The sequence below is a fragment of the Prinia subflava genome, chromosome 3 (assembly GCF_021018805.1).
Source record: "Prinia subflava isolate CZ2003 ecotype Zambia chromosome 3, Cam_Psub_1.2, whole genome shotgun sequence".
In the NCBI taxonomy this organism is placed as follows: domain Eukaryota; kingdom Metazoa; phylum Chordata; class Aves; order Passeriformes; family Cisticolidae; genus Prinia; species Prinia subflava.
Window position 1 is genome coordinate 102,288,301 of NC_086249.1, and position 19,902 is coordinate 102,308,202.

The 19,902-nt window shown below is 41.6% G+C and overlaps 1 protein-coding gene across 1 annotated transcript in view; it reads right to left on the bottom strand.

Annotated features, from left to right (window-relative positions):
* The window catches only part of PDXK (pyridoxal kinase), a 40,625-nt gene extending 20,857 nt beyond the window's left edge, over positions 1 to 19,768 (bottom strand). Inside the window, exons 1-2 of the mRNA XM_063393098.1 lie at positions 19,410 to 19,768; positions 907 to 961 (exon numbers count right to left, since the gene is read on the bottom strand). Coding sequence (XP_063249168.1) covers positions 907 to 961; positions 19,410 to 19,496 — 142 coding nt within the window. The 5' untranslated portion in view covers positions 19,497 to 19,768. The remainder of the gene's footprint in view (positions 1 to 906; positions 962 to 19,409) is intronic.
* Between the last annotated feature and the right edge of the window lie 134 nt (positions 19,769 to 19,902).

A 19,902-nucleotide genomic window follows, 5' to 3' on the forward strand; every position in this document is an offset into this window, starting at 1 on the left:
TTAGTAGTTTATTAATAGAGCTGCACCTGTAGAGAAACTAGAAAAGTACCTCAACTTTTGCCTTTTTTCTTAGTCAGAAACAACTTTTGCTCTTTTCCAAGATGTTAAAGCCAGAATTGCTCCCAGATTATTTTCTGAAGACACCTATGGATTTTCTTTATCTAGAGTAGCTCTCCTCTCAAACAACCTGCCACCACCAAGACAGCACCCGTGTCTCCAGTGATCCAAAAATAGCAAGTCATTTGGAGCTTGGAGTGAAAGGTATTGCTAAAATAAACATAAATTTCAGCTTTCTTTTAAAAAATAAACTCCTTTAGCACTTCCTAATACTAACATATTAGGAAGTCTGAATGTATTAGGTGAGCGCATTGCATTCAGGCTTACTGCTTGAATAAAAATACACCCAGATGTATTAACACACTTCTTCCCACCAAAATGAGATTTTGGAATACTTGATAGTACCTGGATGGGCACATAGTGAGGAAACATTGCATCTACATCAGTATTCTGATGATGTTTGGGTTAGTAATGTGGTAGTGACTCTTACAGAGCCATAATTCACAGAAAACCATCTTGAAGACTCCCTTATTCACATGCCTGGCTCTGTAAATGGCTGTATTTGTGTTATTTCACTATCTGATTTAATTAGATTACTGCCTAACAAAAGAAAATCACACTCTGAAGGGCAGAAGGGGACATTACCATGTCCATCATATCAATGCCATACATTCCTTATTCAGGCTTCTGAGAGACTTGAATGAAAACATGAAAATTACATTTCCATCCTATACTGTGAAAATGTGAGTGAAAATGTGAGACCAAATGTCCTCTCAACTATTATGGGATGAGGTGAGCCCCGTGCTGAGTGAGTTCAGTGACTGTGGAGGAGTATCTGTAAAATTTTACCTGTGTGGTTTGAAAACTGGACAGAGTTCACCGTATCAACTTCAAATCCCAAAACCTGTAACAGAACACAGGAATATTTCCTTTACTAACACAACTTCGTTAATACATTACCCACATCACAAAACACAGGAAAGAACTCCTTGCTTTCCAGTGCAGACTTAAAAATCTTGGGAGCTGAGTCAACAAACATGCAACATAAACAAACAGCACAGTTCTCTACAACTGCAACAAGCAGGGAACAGAAGTGCTGCTGGCAACAGCACCAGAAAAACACAGCTCAGGATCCTCAGGCTGGAGTTCATCTGGGGATAAGGACAGAGGCTGGTCCAGCAGCAGGTACTGAAACCTTGAAGAAAGCCTTGGCTGGCCTTTCTTGGCAAGAAAAGAAGTACAAGGTACTAAATTAATGCACAATATGGAGGGATGATGCTGTTGGTATTCCAGAAAACAAATTTTTCTAAAAGGAGGACAGAAGGATCTTAGAAGGGATCAATATTAAAAGCCATACTTGGATGTCACAATCAGTTCCTTTACAACTAAAAGAGACTAGAAAGAAGCTACGGAGAATTAATTTGGGGTATGATTAGGCAATAAAAGGGAGAAACAAACAGAATTAAAAAAGCCTAAGGCATGCTCTGAAAGCCACCTGCTACATTGCATTACCAGCAATCCAAATACTGAAATACCCAATAATTTCCTAGTGCAATCAACAAATATTCTTGTTGCCTAAAACTATATAAATAATATGAAAATAAGAGCATCCAATCAGGAGGAAACTAATGAGGATTTTTAGCCTGACAATACCTGTTTAATATAGACAGGCACTGCTAGTCAAGCTGTTTTTAGACATTTTTATGTGTCACGCAAGGAATTCTAATGCAAAAATGCCATTAACAGTCTGACGCCGAGTCTTTGTTTCCACATCCAGCTTGCTCTGAGTAAGAAATCTCCTCCAAAGAAGTGCTGCTATGTATGGCTCAGTGAGTCATGCTGGGAGATAAGAGGAATGATGCACACTGTGTATGATCCTCTGGCAGGCAATTTGCTGGGAGCAGGGAGTGAGCGAACAAAGCTTTTCCAGTCACGTTTTCCAGTGAGACTCACGCCTCTCCCTTTTTTGTCGTGAAGGCGACTCCTTCGCATAGATTAAAACCCTTTTGGGTGTCTGGTGCCAGACATCAGGCTTTCCCTGTGCCTGTACTTTCCCTGTGATAAACCCTTTATTCCAATACCTGGCTACAAGATGAAGCTACGTGCTGTGACAGGTCATTCCTTCTGCCTGCAGGTGCAACTGTTCTGTTGTTTCACAGCTCACATCCACACAGATCTTTGTAGAATAAATCTCTAATTTCAATATTTAATAAAGGATTCTGTTCCTTCCTCACCAGAAAGCAAAGTAATTTTGGATTAATGGTACACAGAATGGTGTGTTACCTCAACCTGACCAGGTTCAAATTAAGCTCAGCACCTATGCTACCCCCAGGTTCTGGTTTCATCTTGGTGGATTTTATTTTGAAGTCCCAGGAACTGAACGGTTTGGAACATGACAACACTGTTATGACCTTAACCTTGATGTCTGGACATGCTCTTCAAGGAAATACACAGGAATACAGCCTCTAACCAGGCATCCCATAATGAATTCCTTTCCCTGTAATGAACAGATCTAAGCTGTTACTTCCTTAAAGTATCTTGGCAATATTGTGAATTAATCCATTTCTCTGCAATATTCAGATCACATCTCTCCAACTACTTAACCCCTGAGACTACAAAACACAATTACTGTGATTTACTGACTAATCAGGTTTACACTCAGGCACAACTGCTGCAGGCAGGGCAGTTCTACAACACTGGTCAGCACTGTCCCAGATAAAGGCCACCAAAATGAGCAGTCCTTCTTTTGTGTCTTCCCAGCACTTGATTTCTCAACCAGGTTTTCCACAGGACTAGGGATATTTGGTTTGTTTTGGCCAGTTAATCTGCTTCAACCAAAAGATGGGAAAGTACAAGGGAGGCCACCTCCCTTGGAGATAGACAGGTGCCAGGTTAGCTTGGCTGCACACTTGGTAAAACAGTAAATAAAGTGCTTTGGAGAGTGGATAAAAAGCCACAGACAGCTCAAATTCTGCAAGGGACCTTGATATTCTCACTTTTCTCATCAGTCAAAAACAGGCTAAAAAACCCCTTTAAAGGTCTCCAAAAAACCACTGGTGTTACTCTACTCTGTCACAGTTTCCTCCAAAGTTTTGTTTTGAATAAACACATATGACTGAAATCTAACACACCTAATTTTGAAACCTGATTCAGCCCTCAAAATAACTCACAGTTACTCTGAAGCATTTCCTTTTATAAAGGTGCTTACTGAGGCCTAGGCTTAGCATGAGTAGTAGAATAATCAAAAAGAATGTTGAAGCCATGTTAAGCCAGGTTGTGTTTAAGGCAAACTGCATTGAGAAGTCCTATAGAATTTAGTCACCAGGAAAAAACCTGAAAACGGGACAAAAGTAGCTTTTCACAGCAATCACCTCTTCTAGGACTAGAGAAAATACTGTGTCTTTATTTTGGTTTGCATAATTCATTTTAACAACCTGATCATTTCTAGGGGATAAGGAAGTGTTGTTTTCTTCCTCCAACCAACAATTAAAAATCAGTGTTAGACTGTCATCCTTCACCCCTAAAGGACATCAGAGACAGTTTCCGATCCATTGAATGATGGACACTTCCCTTGCTTACAAAGAGAATTTTGTTCAAAAGATGTCTTGTTAAACCTTTTTAATACATACTCATACTTTTAATTCCTTGGGCAAAGCTAACTAAAACCACTGATTTTGAAGTTTTTGTAAATTAATTTAAAAATTCTATTCAAACCAGAGGTTAAATAAATATTATGTGAAAGTTAACTAATTAGAACTACATCATTTTTGTATGTACAGACCTAGAAAACTGAGATCAGAGCAAATGAATTGAATGAGACAAATCATACTTAAAAAATAGTCAGTCTCTCATATATGCACACAAAAGTAGCAACTGTGACCTGAAAATATATATTTAGTAGGATATAACAATTTTCCTACTGTAATAAACCAGTAAGAAACAACTTTTTCTTGAGAAAACAACCAGAAAGTGAAAATTCATAAGAGGATTAAACTCAATACATAAAATTTCTTGCTTGTGTACACACACATGCGTTCCTTGTACCTCTGTGTAAATAAACTGAAGGACTCACCCCACTTGGATTTTGCCTGTGGCAGAATGAGTCCTATTTGATCAGCATCAGGACTGAGCTTACAAAGAAATGAACTTTTAATGTTTAATTTTTGCTTCTCTACACCAGCTTTAGTCCATACCTGTGCTACCTCCCCTGCTCCTCAGAGCAAGGGCCCTGTGGTGATATTGCTGCCTCTGGTTTGAGAAATGCAGGTGACATCAGACACTCTGCAAGTGTCCAAGGGCTCCAGCTGCCAGGGACACACATCCCCTATGCTGCCACCACCCCCTGATCTGGATGATTTCCTCTCCTACAGCCCCTCCAGGAGACAACAATTCCAAGTTTCCATGCTCTGCTGTCACCCTGTGTAAGTATCATCTGCCCACAGAATTGGAAACCTTGGGCAAATCTCAATCCAGAGCCAGTGTGGGTAAGGTTGATAAGCGCTCTTCCAAGGAAAAAGATGACTGAGTCCATCCTAAATCTCCCAGCCTGCAGTCTAAGGTTATGTCAAATGTTGTTTTTCATAAGACCCAAACAACAGTTGCCTGGATCACATCATACAGTGATATTTGCAATTGAAATCCTGAAGGAAAATGGGCAAATTCAACATATTTTTCAAGTACCTTCAAATAAAAGAGGAAGAACTGTTATACTTCTAAAATTAAATCACTAAACACTTAAACTGGAGTTCTGTGCTTGGAAGGCGTGGCTGGCAGATCTGAGTAACACATTTCAGAAAAATATCTGCGAGACTAAATCCAAGTACAGAAGAAACAATCAGCATGAAGCACATTATGCATGACATCAAATTCAGCCGTGTTCTTCATCACAGGTAACTGAGGGAAAGGAACAAATGTCATCCAGTTCTTTCCCCAGGTGCTTTCCCAGCCTTGCAAAGAGAAAGTGGGACCAGGCCAGGGACGTGGTCTAGAGAACTATCCAAATGCACCTCTTCAAAATAGCAAATACTCAAGGGAAAAATCAACACACAAGAAAGGAAGAGAGTTCAAAATACATGGACAACCTCTAAAGGTGTTGGCTCTTTTGGAAAAGAGGATAGACAGCCTAGTTTTCCAAAAAGCAAAGAAGTAATTTAAACTTATATCCAGTCATTATGGCCTAAATAAAAAGCCAAGAAATTAGTCTCCTTCAGAACTAGAATTTTAGAAGAGATACCAGTTGTTTCACTAGTAGAGAATCCTAAAGGCTTAAGTTATTGATTTCAGTTATGGTTCACCTCTAATCACGCAACCCTTTGGACTTTGCCACTGTGCTGTGTTAATTACAGCTGTGTTTAAAATTTACAGTCTCTCTTCCCATTCCTTCCAAAAACACTTCAACCACATGAACACTAAAATGTGTTACTTCATCACCATGACAAACGATTGCCTAAGATTGTTAGAAACCAAATATTACAAACATACATTCCAGAAGAGAGTCTCAGTTGTTATGATAAGAGGAAGCTGAAAAACAAGAAGAAAACCATTTCACGGTATGGAAAATTGTGAGTGTAGCAACAGAAAAATGAGCAGGAAGATTGTGAAGCAAATGCAACATCTGAAATTCAGTTTTAATGACTGCCAACCTTTATGTTTATGTTTGTATAATCTACATTATGTACCAATGGTCTGGAGACAAATAAAGGTACTCATTTTTACCTCCTAATCCTATTTGGTATCTGATTATTAACACCACTTGAGTGAGAAAACTGTTAACTTCAAGGATTAGCTCTGCCTCAGAGTAAATATTAATATAATTTCTCATTTAATAATTTTATTTACTCTGACAAATGTGAAAAGTTGTTCTTGAACTGCTTCTGTTTAAATTTGTATTGCAGCTTTATTATGCTCCTGCAGGGCAAAAAGGGATATTTCCAAAAGTGCCACGCACTTTGTAGTATTCAGGAAATTATCCTTTTTTCATTGTTTGTATGCAGTTTGGGGAGGAAAAAAGTATTATGGGGTTTTTTTTTAAGAGAGAAGTATCTTACCTCTCTCCTAAGTGTATAAGAAAAACTGTCACTTAAATTACAGAAACATCTGAACTTAAATATATTTTGGTGCTTTCCAGGGTACTAAACATTAGAAAAACACAAACAAACAAACAAAATTTCCTGATTTCCAATGCATTCAATGTATATATTCAGAGAGAGGGGGCTTTGAGGGGGCTGAGATGTTCTGGGAATTGCTGTCATTGGAGGTTTTCAAGATCCAAGGGGAATAAACCCCTGAGCAGCCTGGGCTGAACTGACGCTGCCCAAGCTTTCAGCCAGAGGCTCCTGAGGTCCCTCCAGCCTGGGTCACTCCATCATCCAGTGACACAATCACCTAAAAAAACTCAGTTTTATCCATTGTAGAACTCCATGTGTAAAATCACACAAAATACCACCACTGGCTCCCCAGCCTAAAGTTCTGGTTCTAAGGATAAAGCCCAGGGCACTCTATGTTTATACTATTAACTATGCCAGCCTTGACAGTAAAGATAATAACATCCTTTGCTGTTAAATGACGAGTGGGCCAATTTAACTAGAATGCTTTAGTTTGTACTTAATTTAAACAACCTTAGAGAACAATGACTTAGTTCTGCAAGAATGAAATTCAATTAAAACCACCTCTTTATTCTGCAACATGGCAAATATTTATTGCCCTCTTAGGGCACTGACTTTATGCCTCCAGTGGCATTTCATTTTAAGGTTTGAAATTAAAACCATGAAGCAGTAATGCAGCTCAAGTTAGAGCAAAAAACTGGAACAAGGAAAAGGCAGAGGGAAAAAAAACCAGAACAGTATAAGACAAGAAAAAAACCAAAAGTTTGTTTAAAACCACACTGTGTAGACCATGCATGTTTCTTCCACAGTATTTATGTTCCTGATACATGTTCACAGGTTGCTATCTACATTTCATGGAATAAAGGCAAAACCTCCATCCAAACTCTTCAGTTCCTTCAAAGCTCTCAATTTTGGAAAATGTTTACCATACTAGAACACATCAAAACCAATTTTCTCAGATGAGTCCCCAAACAAAACAGTTTGTAAACCACAAATCCAGGGGAAGTATCAGTAGTAACAGTTAAATTGTTAATCAAGCTCAGCCACTCATTCATATAAATTGTTTTATTGTGAACAGAAAGCATCTTGAGTTTTTTATGATCTGAGCTACAAATGTGCCACAGGTAAAAACCTCACAACTCTAAAAGATGAGTTTATCTCTAAGGGAAACACAATTTGACAAGAAAAGGGCACAGAAAATGGTTAAAAGGTAAGAAGGAACAAGGTTCTGCTAATCAGAAGAGAACCTTTGAGACTCCACCTCCAAAAGGAGGATTTGACTGTCATGCATCCAGTTCTCCCTAAAATAAATGCAGCCTTGTATTATAACACTTAAATTCCTTGCACCTCAACTCTTCTGCTTTGTAACAAGGAACTTTTTTTTGCAAATAAATTTTTATGGGAAAAGGATGACTCTTCCTCTAAATAATATTCAAATGATGAAACATCCAAGCCAGGCATGTCCCATCCTTTGTGCCAACAAACGGTAACAGACTGATGAGTTAGAGCAAAGTAGGAGTAAATACTAAAAAAAGCAAGAAGTGTAACAGACATCATTAAATGAACCAAAACCACCCAGGTCTCTCAGACTGTCCTTGTAAGAGAGATGATCCAGTCCTCTAATCATCCCACTATGAATTTGACTCCAATTTTCAAAAATTGATGGCAGCACATGACAAGCCATGGGGCTCTACAGAAAGAAAAAAAAAAGTCCTCAGCTTCAATAGCCAAACTTTCCAAGCACTGGGGAGTACTTTGATTTATATAATTTAAACACACAGCAGCATTTTAAAAAACAAGTGAATATTTAAGAGCAAATCCTACATGTCAAATTTATACAAATACACAAAATTAAAATCTTCCCCCTGGCCCTGACTGTTCTATTAACACCCTGTGAGGTTTATCCCAACTGTGGCATGACTCAAAGCAAATATTTATAGCACAAAGATGTACATAAACCAAGGGGGTTACCAAGACTTAATTAGACATAATGTATGAGGAATTTTCAAGAAATCTTGTGGTAAGACTCCAAATTGCTGACTTTTAGCAGAGCATGTGTACAGTTCACAAATTACAAATTGAATTAGCCAGGAGTGCCCGGATTTGTGTAAAAAAAATTGCTGTATCACATAAACCAAATCCAATCTATTCCCTCCAACTTTTAATATATATTAAACCCAGTCTTAATTGAAAGACATTAACAGAATTAACTTTACTACCACCGTTAAAATCACCCTGTCAAACAGGGTAATTGAGGTTTGGGTAGTTTTTTCGCACAGAAATGGCAGCAATACTTTCCAATAAGAAAGTCTCTGTGTCAGGCCATAAATTGCTCTATGTATCCATTGTATTAATGTCCTACAGTTTGGAACTTCATCTCACACAGCCATCACTGTAGCTCCAGTGAACACCACTGCTCCACTGTATTCCTCTGGAGATGGCATTGAAACATGTTTTAAAAGGCTGAATTTCTGTAATCAAACTAATTTGGATTGGGAGAAAGAGAAAAATTTCCCAGTTGCAGCTTGCACCTCTCGCTGTGTGCCAGCTCTTTCACTTAATTGCATCTCCTTCCATTTGCTGCTGAACCAAAAAACATACATTGTGCTGGGTGCAGAAGAGTAAAAACACTAATTCAGTTTGAGAAATAGAAACTTGGGAAAAGAAAAGGCATGTCCTGACAATTAGTGAAGCAGGAATAATTGCTGGCGTGGGCTGATAAACTGAACTGAAACTGCTATTGACTAACCAATCTCTTTTTTGTCTGAGCTTTTAATAAGGCACAGCAAATATCTGAAGAGAACTCTGTACTTATAATATAGTTGTATTTTAGTGCAGCATTTGACAAGGCACTGCAAAGAAAAATCATTAGGATATTGGGAATGCTGTGCCAGGATAAAAATACTAGAGCAAATAAACTGGGGAGAGGGATGCTGGACACATGGTGATTTATGAACAGACCACTTCCACTTCTGAGGTTAGAAATAGACAATTACAAAACAGACAGTAAAATATACACCAGATGACCTTGAGAAAAATGCTCCATAATGGAAGAAGGATATTAAGCTATAAGAGAACATCCAAAGGAGGGCTACAAAGATGGTGAAGGGTCTGGAGGGGAAGCCTTGTGAGGAGCATCTGAAGGGACTGGGGTTGTTCAGTCTGGAGGAGACTGAGGGGAGACCTCAGTGCAGGTCCAGCTTCCTCCTGAGGGGAAGAGCAGGGGCAGGCACTGATCTCTGCTCTGTGGTGACACTGCCAGGACCAGAGGGAATGGCCTGAAGCTGTGTCAGGGGAGGTTTAGGTTGGATATTAGGAAAGGATTCTTCCCCCAGAGGCACTGGAACAGAGCTTGTTTCTTCAGTGACCCTCCTTTTTTACCTGTGATCAACTGCATACCCATTTTCACAATTTTATAAACTGACTTCAGCACTGGACACCAAAGAGGACATTATATAAAGACTGGAGCAGAAAACAAACGCTCTCTCTTCTGCCAGAGCAGACTACAATTTTTGTCACACTGCTCTGGCAAAATTGGTAGTCACTGAGAATTTGATGATGGGCTGATCTTGCTGTAATATCATGACCAACTGAACAGAAAAGACTAGAACAGTCTGAGACTGCAGTGAATCTGTTCTCAAATAATTTCTTGATTTTTTGAAAAGGCTTGCAGTGCAAGGACTTATCTGAATCATAATTAGACCAAATTCAAGATTATCCAGTAATGCCGTAAGGATGCTTTTCCAAAGAATTCTTGGAGACACAGGAATACTTCAGAGCAAATACCACAATGTCACTAATTTTTCTCTGCATCTGGACAGACTAATTGGCATGCACTACTGACTGTTCAATGCTAGATACTCAATTCCCCTCAGCCATTTTATTCAGCAGTAAGAAATTCCTTGTTCTACATCATGACCATTTCCATAGGCTACTCAAACAAACAGCCTCCTGTGCCTGCAACACACATCCCCTCCTCAGCACTACTCCCTGCATCACAACAGTTCTAGGTCAGAATTGAGACGACTGCAGGGTCAAAAGATTTGTGGTGGAGCTGCTCTATTGACCTTTCTAGGGGCAGGAGGCCATTCCTGCCATCTGGAGTAGTATTAAGTGCTGGATCTGCAAGATGCCCATTTATAAAGGTTAAGGTCCATGAAAGACAAGGAAAAACTTGTTTCTGCTGCTGTTTTCCCCTTCATTCTTCCCACTGAAGGACAAACATAAAAATAGCAGAACCAGGTGGTGCTGGGGGGTCTCTGCCTGCCTTCCACCCAAGAAACACATTCCACCTGAGACTCTTTACTGTTAGGCAACAATGATTTAAGATGCTGATTTCAGATGGAGAAGTAGGTTCACTGCAGATTTCTGATTTATCATCTTCATGCTGCTTCCTTCTACACTTGGATGTAATTTGACAAAAACACCATACTGTCACTGCAAACTCCTACCAGCTGGAATCCTGCAGTGCTACACGAGGAAGTTTGCAAACATTGATAAGGAGAGGCAGACACAGACAGCAGCAATCGCTTCAACAGGCGTGGAAATTATCTCTTTTATTTTAGTGAATGAAATGGTGGAGGAGGATCCCACAGCACATTATTTTCCTCTGATTTTTTTTCTTAGTCCTGCTGTTGATATTTTGGCTAGCCAGATCGCTCACCACCACTGCATTAGCAAGGTGTGGGCAAGCACATTTTGTATATCTAAGGTGGAGTTATCCTGTGAGAGAGATTTGTTTTATCCAGCACATGCTTTATGTGGACTTCTTAGGTAGATTATGAAAGGATCCCACTCTCCTGCCAAAGGTTTAGACATTAATATTGCATGGTAAGAGATACTTGAAAAAAAAAAGAACAGGAAACAACGCCCAGAAGGAGGTGCCACATTATGTGAAGATCAGACCAAGGCCACGCACAGGAATAAGGAAGCTTATAGAGTGTGGATGTCTCACCACTTCCTTCAGAATAAGCAGATGTCTTAGAGAAGAGTTTCCTTCAGCAGACAGCAGGTACAAGAGCCTGGGGCTTGCTCCTGCCCTGGCACCTCAGCTATGCCACAGGAGCTGTCTGTGGGGCTGTGTTAAGAGAACTGGATCAGGAAATTGGCTCACAAAATAAATGCACATTTCTTCTTTTCCATTTTTGCCAAGTCATTTATAACCTGGATGGCTTCTCAGAGCAGTTTACCACATGGCCTCACAAAATGACTTTCCTTGGAGCATTGAAGTGGATACAAAATAGTGCAGGTGGAAGGACCAGCTGGCAGCAGTAAGGCCAGAGCAAGCATTTCTCAATCTGGCTTCTCTACTGAAACCAGCAGATTTCAGTACCCTAGAGGACAGGTGACAATATAAAACTTCTCAAATTTAAACACTGGCTTGCCATGTATTTGTTTGGTTGTATGAATGGGCAGAGGCACAATGTTACTTCCATTAACTACAGTGAGAACAAAGTAGCTGGGTTTTTTAAAAAAACTTATGTTTTCACTTTTATAAATGCTCAGAGTTGTGTTGATAGTTTCTCACAGGTAGTGTGGTGCTCACCTCTGTGAGCCAGGGGCTGGATCCTGCCAGAAAAATCAGAGTAACCACAGTGAAGATGGATGGAAGAAGGGTTTTCCTTCAGCGTAATCCTGAGCAGTGGTACTCACCATCCTAAAAAAAGTCATAAAATACACAGATTTGTAAAATAGATATATTTATTTTCCTAGATTCAGGCCAGATTTTACTAAAAAAATGCATCACCATAAGCTCCAGTGTACAATTCTGCAAAACAGTATTAAATTTTGAGGATTTAGACAACAATTTTTTTTCTGCTGTAACTCATTTTTTTTTCTTTCCCCTCAGAGAAGATGGAGACAGAATTACCATGTTGAGTAGCTATAAAGAAACATGGTAAAATTCAGGAAAAAAACCAAATTACATAGTGTTAAAAATAAGGGGAGTATGAAAGATAATACTCTTGGCTTTATTGGCTAGCAATCTGCCAAATGAAGAGAAAAATTGTTGCTGTGTTCTGGTTTTGTGGGACAGACCACACTTTGGATGGTTGCACTTCTTTGGATGTTTCCAATGGGCACTGTCCTTGAAGACTGTCATGGATTCTCCCCTTCAGCTTATTAATGTCATTGATAGCTGTGCCATCCTTCTTCTTCTGAGAGGTAAAACGTAAGTGGACCCCACACTGGGGAGAAAAGGAAAAGTTGTGGCCAGACTGGAAGAGTTCTGCAGGTCAGGAAAACCATTTACTGCTGGTTTTGGGAGTGACTGCATCCATGGATAAGAAAGCAGCCCTCCAGCTTTTGTTTTGCCACAGGGGAGAGACTTTCCATTTTCCAGTGTGTGCTCCAGCACCTCCTCAATCCCACACATCCAGCTGGCAAGAGGTGCTTTGCATTCCCAAGGCAGCAAAGTTAAATCACCATGCAAGGATTTCTACTCAGCCCAAACTACTCCATATGCTTAAAATTTACAAAGGATGACAGAGGGTGAAGAGAAGTTTGTTTTGTTTTTAAATGAACCACACAAGAGGTTTTGGTATCTCAGTTCTCTCTCTTGCTCTGTGTGTGGATAATTCTTCCAGGTGTTAAGGGAACTGGAGCTTGGAGGTGTCACGGATGAATTAACATGAACAAATACGAGTCCTGAAAAAAGGCATGAAAAATTTCAGGTACTTCAGCACAGTAATATTTTTTTAGCTATGGTAAGTCACCCCACTGCTGCCAGGCCACAAGATGATGAACTAGTCTGGTTTCTCCTGGGGCTCACATTATCTATCAGCACAGACCTCCCTGGCATGTTTCAAACATTAAGCTCATCATATATATATATTTTCTCCTCTGTACACATTGCTATGCAGCTGAACACTCTACTGCATATAGTAATTTCAGAAGAATGGACATTTTATGTCCCAAGACTAATGTCCAACTCCTCACATTAACCTTGCCTCACCAATTCCAGCCTGTTTTCCATACAACACGAGCAACTGAAGTGGAACTTCCACTTGCATCCGTTCAGCCTAAAGAAGCTAAAAATACCTGCCTGGTATGTGTTCAGTCAGGCATGGATAATGCTGCATCCCTTATCTAAAATGACTAAATATGCTTTTCATCATTTTTTGGATATAAATAGAAAAAGTGAATAGTAAAAGACAACAGTTTACTTAAAGGAAGATTCTAGAGAGCTGTCAGTAACTTTGTATGTCCTCTGTTTTTCTCAAGTGTACCTTTGTACAATTCGCATATATATATAATTAAAGATTCATTTATTATTTCAAACTATACTTTTGTTTTTAATACATTTCCATACATTTTAACATGACATGAACTTGAAGCTTTTTTTCTTTCCCCAGAAACCTAATCACTCCTCATTCTGTTATCTGTCCCTCAAAAAAATATTCTCTCATCTGGAGATTTCATTTGGAGTAGAAATAAGACATCAAATACTGGAAAAACTAAAAGAAACCTCTAAGACTTAAAGACAGAAAATAAGGCCATTCTTAAGATAAAAATGCCTTAAGCAAGTAAACACTTGCTACTGAGTCTCTGAGTACATTATACTCCCCACACAAACAGTTCAAATCCACCTCTAGGCAAGGTTTTCCAGTCTTTTAATAAGATTTGCAATTTCTTGACAGCTCATTTTTTTTTCCAAAGACAGTGGGTGAATCAGGGTAAAGTATTTTTGCTTCCTCTCAACTCAAATATTTGCATGCACTTGTACACACCAAATGGGATTCTCCTTCATCTTTTTCCCTTTGCTGTGTTGAGGCAGATGAAAAGATCACATTTCTGTCAAAAACTATTTGTTCACTACACGTCACTACACACACTCCAGTACAAATATTGTGTCAAATACCAGCATATGCATCTGCATGGTTCAGACTTTCACAATTTACTATGAAAAAGTCAGCAAATTATCAGAATCACCAATCATTGTAAATATTTGTCATCATCTTTTCAAAAAGTTTAAAATGCCAACTGGTCAACCAGCCCCATACCCACACTGCACAATAACTTTTAATGCATCTTAAAATGACTTTTGCAGCTTTACAACTGTGTTATACAATCAGCCTATGTGAACATCCCTTGGCATTTCTGTATTTTCATGACTGTATTTTCTGTATTTTCATGACAAAAGCTTATTTAACAAGCTGCCACTACTGAGTGACTTTCAGGAACAGTCAGAAACCCCACAGTCACACAGGCCTGACCTCAGATTAGGATGGTTTTGTCAGTCCCACTCTCTGCTCAGTAGAGGCTCTGCCCAGCCATTCAGAGTCCACAGCACATCTGCAGCCCCAGCTGCACTTCTTTCAGGCAGGTTGAAATGACTCTAATTTTTCAAGCTGACTATTTTGCATTAGTAGCTGAAAAGGTTCCATTAGGAGTTCAAAGAGAAAATTGAGGTGTCTTTGTTTAGAGTTGTGCACAAACATCAATTTCCATTGTAAGGCAGAAGTGAGCCCCAGTAGCCTCAGCCTAGTCCATCTCAAAGCAATGTTAGGAGATAAAAGTGACACAGACACCCTTTGTTGTTGTTGTCTTTTGAGTAATAATCTACTTTCTTATCCCCTCCCAGTCCTGTCCCACTCACCTTTCCTCGCAGCTCACTATACTGGTGGAAAGTCCATCCCCTACAATCTTCTGAGAGGTTCAAAGTTCTCCCAGTGAACCTGAGCTGGGCTCACCTGGACCAGCACTTCTGGAAAGGTCTGGTAAAGCCTTTCCGCAAAAATCCACACTGCCAGGTGGGGGGAGCCACCTTGTTTGGACTTTTTGGATTACAACTCTTTTTCAGGGCCTCACCTCGTGCAAGGTACTCACCAGACTTTACCAGGTACCTGTGCTGACATCCACACAAGAAACAAACGCTCTTTACACAGCCTTGAACAAGCCTTCCAAGAGGGGTTGTGAATTTTGTTATGGCTTGGGTTTGTTTTTTTTAATTCATCCACCCCTTATCTACCCTTCTTAAAAGAACAAAGTTGGGGAAAAAAAGCATGCTTCCACAAGCTTCATTTGAAGTATGATTCTAGGGCAATAATTGTTGTTTCAGATATGCAATTTAGGACAATCTTTGGATATTACAAAGACCAAATGCATTCTTTCATCTTTGTATTTATTTTTTTTTAAGGTTTAGGTTTTTCAGCCTTTGATCTGTAACAAAAATAAGAACTACACAGTAAGAACATTTCTTATTGTTACTCTGTAAAGACTTTTCATTGATTCATCCTTCTTCTGACTCATACTATTAACACAATAGCAGGGTTTGAAAAAGAAAGAGTCATCCTAAATAAGAAATGCACTTTATTTTTCTACTCAATCCTTAAGCCATTTGACCACACTTTTCAACAAAATAAAGGAAAAAAAGTCTTAATTTTTTTTTTTTTTTTGCTAAGGCAGTAGATAATTAGGATAATTAGCAAAGATCTACTGATACTGGTTTTGGTCTCAGTATATACCGGACTAGGCAGTTCAAGATTACCCCTAAATATCAAAGAAATTACCACCTATGCTGACCAAAGTTTTTTCCCATCTTTTCTATAATTAAGAAAGAGCTAAAAATCTAGACTTGATTTTTTCTTTCCAGAGGAGATTTACTGAGAACTACTCTGAGAATAATCAGTACTTTTTAATTCCTGGATAACTATCTCCATTTAGCACAGGGGAAAAAAGTTAAAAAGAAAAAAAAAATAATTGAACAGACTTCAAAAGGCCATTTTATCCTGAATTGTAGGAACTGTTTATGGTTCTACAGTTCAGAACAGACAATTTCATTCTCCAGATCCAAATAATTAACGTTTGTCTCAGCTTTTAGCTCCACCTTCAAGGTATGCAAATATGAAAGGAAATCAGGAATTAAATACTCAAAACAGAGGCATGATTTTCTCAAATTCTAGGAGTGTTAGGGCAGACAAACCAAACAAACAAACAACCCCACCCCAAACCATCAGTGTTACTGAAATATAAGGAGAGATCAACATTCTCTGGTTTGCAGACAGGGGTATGAACTACTCCAATGGCAACCGAATGCAAACGTCCAGTGCCCAGGTAAAACTGGCTGGGATTTTCTCATGCCTCTTCTTTATACTTTCAAAACTCTTTCTTGGCAGCTCATGGAGGCCCCAAGAACTGAGCACACAGACTGACACTGATTCCCAAGAGCTGAGATCATGATGGGTGCTGGGTATGAATCTTAAATTCCTCTGCCTACCCAAGTTTTCCTGTTGGTCACAATGAGGTACCTCTGCAGAAGGGAAATCACCTTGTCCTTCTGGATCCTCTGTGGTTTGAGAAGAAATGTCTCTGCTTACCAGTTCTGTTCCCTTTTTTACTTATGGCCTAAAAGGTGGGGCAGGAAGGGCAAGCTAAAATTAAATTTAAAATTAACAACTAAGAGCTGTGTCTAAGGAGAAAAACCACAGATAATAAAAGTGAAGTTGAATGTCATGGTGACAATATACATCATAAAACTATGACAAATCTTAGTCGAGATTAGAAACATTTAGAAATTCAGAAACTTATTTTGTATTTTAAAATAATTCATCTGACTCACAGTGGCAACTACCCAAGTTAATGTACACCCTACAGCTCTTCCTCTCTTAAATGCTGGACAATCCTGAACCACTGCCTGATACTAAAAACTCAGAATACACAGCTGTGGAATAATTTAAAACTATTTTAAAAATAATTCAGAACTACTTTCAGAACTTTCTAAAGAGATAATAAGAACATGCAAGTAAAAACTATTTAAACTCCTGACAAGGCAGAATTCAAAGCAGTGCAGAGGACAGTTCACTCTCTGGCAAATCCAGGTGCATATTTCCTCTATGACCTATTAGTTAATCTAGATTGTCTAATTACTTACATGTATTTTAACCTGAAATGATGTAAAGAGTTCTAACATTTCTCACTTAGCTCTATTATTTCCATTATTATAACTGCTCTAATACATGGTCTAACTCTGTTTTGCTGTGTTTCCCATATAGAAAGCATTTACAACACACTCCACAGAAGAAGTCCTTCCATATACCTATATTTTAAATACTTTAGCTTTTTCTCTAGTGGAAGCCTGACAAAATGCAAGCAATTGATAAAAAAATATCTTAAAGAAATCTCTTCTGTGCAGATTGCTGGCTATTGGTAGTAATGTCATGGATTTCCACAAAAGATCAAGTCACGCAAACATGAGTGATGTTTTTTGGATTAGTCTGCAAAGAGCAGTGAAATCAAGTCAGGTTTTCTATTTGGATGCTGCTGTCCAAATGCAGATTCCTGAAGTGTTGTGTCAGGATTTCAGCTCATCAGACCTCACAAGCACACAGACACAGATATCCACACACACCCTGCCTTGCAAACTCAATACTCATGCACTCCAAAGGGAGCCTCACTTAACTGGTTCAGAAAACTAAGGTAAAAAAAAATAGAAAGGGAAACAAAAGCATGCCAAACTTGCACTCATCCTCAAGAATAGGCACAGGTTATCATTTTCATAGCTATATAAGAACAATATAAGAGACGGACTCAGGTTTTTAATTCTCATCATAAAGAAAAGCCAAGTTTCACTTTGGGGCACCTTGCCCCATCTGATATTCCAGCAAAACAAGGGCTTAGGTCATTTTCCAGCAAGCACAACTTCACTAAGGGCTGCCTACATAGGATTTGCAAGTGCAGCCAGTAGTGGCAGCAGTTTGGCTGCTCCTCAAGTAAACTTCTTTTCCTCCCACTCCAGAGACTTCTTGTTTCACTGTACACTGGGGAAATATTACACAGCATGAGTGCAACAGCCTTCTGAACAAAACCCAGCTACACCATCAACAGGGTTTTTTTTAACTCCAGTAGTATTTTATACCATCATAGCCAAGGAACTGAAGACACTTCCCAGGAACCTGTTTGCCAAGTTACACAGCTCATGTGTCACAGAAAGGTTAAGCCACAGAAAAGTAAAGAGAACCTTTGATAGAGAATTAGAATGGAGAGAAAGAACAGTTTAAGAGGCTGGAGATTTCTGGAATAAGTACTACACTGTGCTCTTCTGCTACACAGAGACTGAAAGGGGAAGTAAAATTTCGAGATTATTTTGTTAGGAAAGGAAGGACAGCTGGCCTGCAATTCATGACAACCTTTTTGGCCTGGAGCTCTACATACTCGTATTTTTCCACAACACTCGGATTACACACGTACACCAACCTTAACCACACATTAATTTTCAAGAGACTTGGTTACATTATAACTGGATGGTGATACGGGGGTGTGACACTGGCTTGTAGCAGGCCTGATCTCACTTGCATCATTTATCAGAGTACATCATCTCTCCTGTCTAGTCAAATGAGTTACACCATCGTTTGGTAAATGCACACCAAGATAACCAACATCACAACACAGCGTGCTCTGCTAATGGGGTTCTTAGACAGCTCCATACAGACACGCGTGTGTCAAGGCACAAGGACCCCAAATCAGCCCTTCAGGATACAGACCCTTCACAAGAGCCAGCAGTGCCACGGGCAAAGGTTCGCCCAGTGTTTTCCCACCACCGGCGAGATCCAAGCAAACAGCTCTGAGGGCAGCACATGACAGCCACGAAGGCCAAGATCCAATTACACCCTCGAGCCCCGGGCCATGTCAGCCAGCTTCCCCGGCCCTGCCTCGCACACGCATTAAGTGGCCCTTACACCCCGCTACAGCTTCCCCAGACCATCCGCGGTGGGGCTCACCCAGCCCCACCGCCGCCGAGGGCAGGCGGGGCTTATCGGTGTGCCAGCACAAGGACAGCGCTGCCCCGCGTCCCCGGCACGGGACACCGCGGTGACCCTGCCTTGAGGGGCAGCAGCCCCGGCTGGATGCGCCTGCTGGCGGCAGCGGAGCCGCCCTCCTCCCGGAGCCGAGCAAACCCAGCAGCGGCAGCCGCGGCTCCCCCTCCCGTGCCGAGCCCGCCCGCGGTGCACAGCCCCGGGAGGAGCTGCGTTACCGGGAGCGGCGCGGAGCCGGCGACAGGCGCAGCCGCAGCGTGCGCGGAGCCCCGGGACGGGCACTGCCGCCGGCACTGGGGCGGGCGCCGGGGCGGGCATCTCCCCACCATGCCCTGAGCTTACCCCGGCTTGGCAGCAGCCGCCCGGGCGCCGGGGCTCGCCGGGCAGCGCTGCCGTGACACCCGCCCGGCTCCCCGCGCCGCTCCGCAGGGAAGAGCGGCGGAGGGAGAGAAGGAGGAGGAGGAAGAGGAGGAGGAGCAGGTCCGCGCCCGCTCACCTGCAGGGGGAAGGTGGCCGCCTTGTTGCCCACGTAGCCGCGGACGACGTGGCTCTGGATGGAGAGCACCCGGCACTCGGGCTCCATGGCTGCGCCCCGCGCCTGCCCGCGCCGGGCCGAGGTAGCGGCGCCGGGAGCAGGAGCGGGGGGCGGAGCGCGGGCGGCGTGACGCGCTCGCCCTGCCCGCCTGTCACACACCCCCCGCGGCAGGGAGGCGGGCACCGGCCGGCTCCCAATGGCCTCCCGCTGCAGCCGCGCCCGCTGCCCGCGGCCGTGTGCGGGCCGGAGGGGACGCGGCTCTCCCCGCAGCTGCGGGCAGCCCCGGCGCGGCCCCGCCGTGCCCTCACACCCAGCGCGTCACGCGGTCACGCGTCCCCGCGGCCGCCCCGCCCGCCCGCGCCCGGCGGGGCCAACGGCGCCGGGCCCGGCCCGCTCCGCCCCGGAGCCCCGGCACGGCGGGAAGGGAGCGCGGCGGGGCCAGCAGGACCGGCCC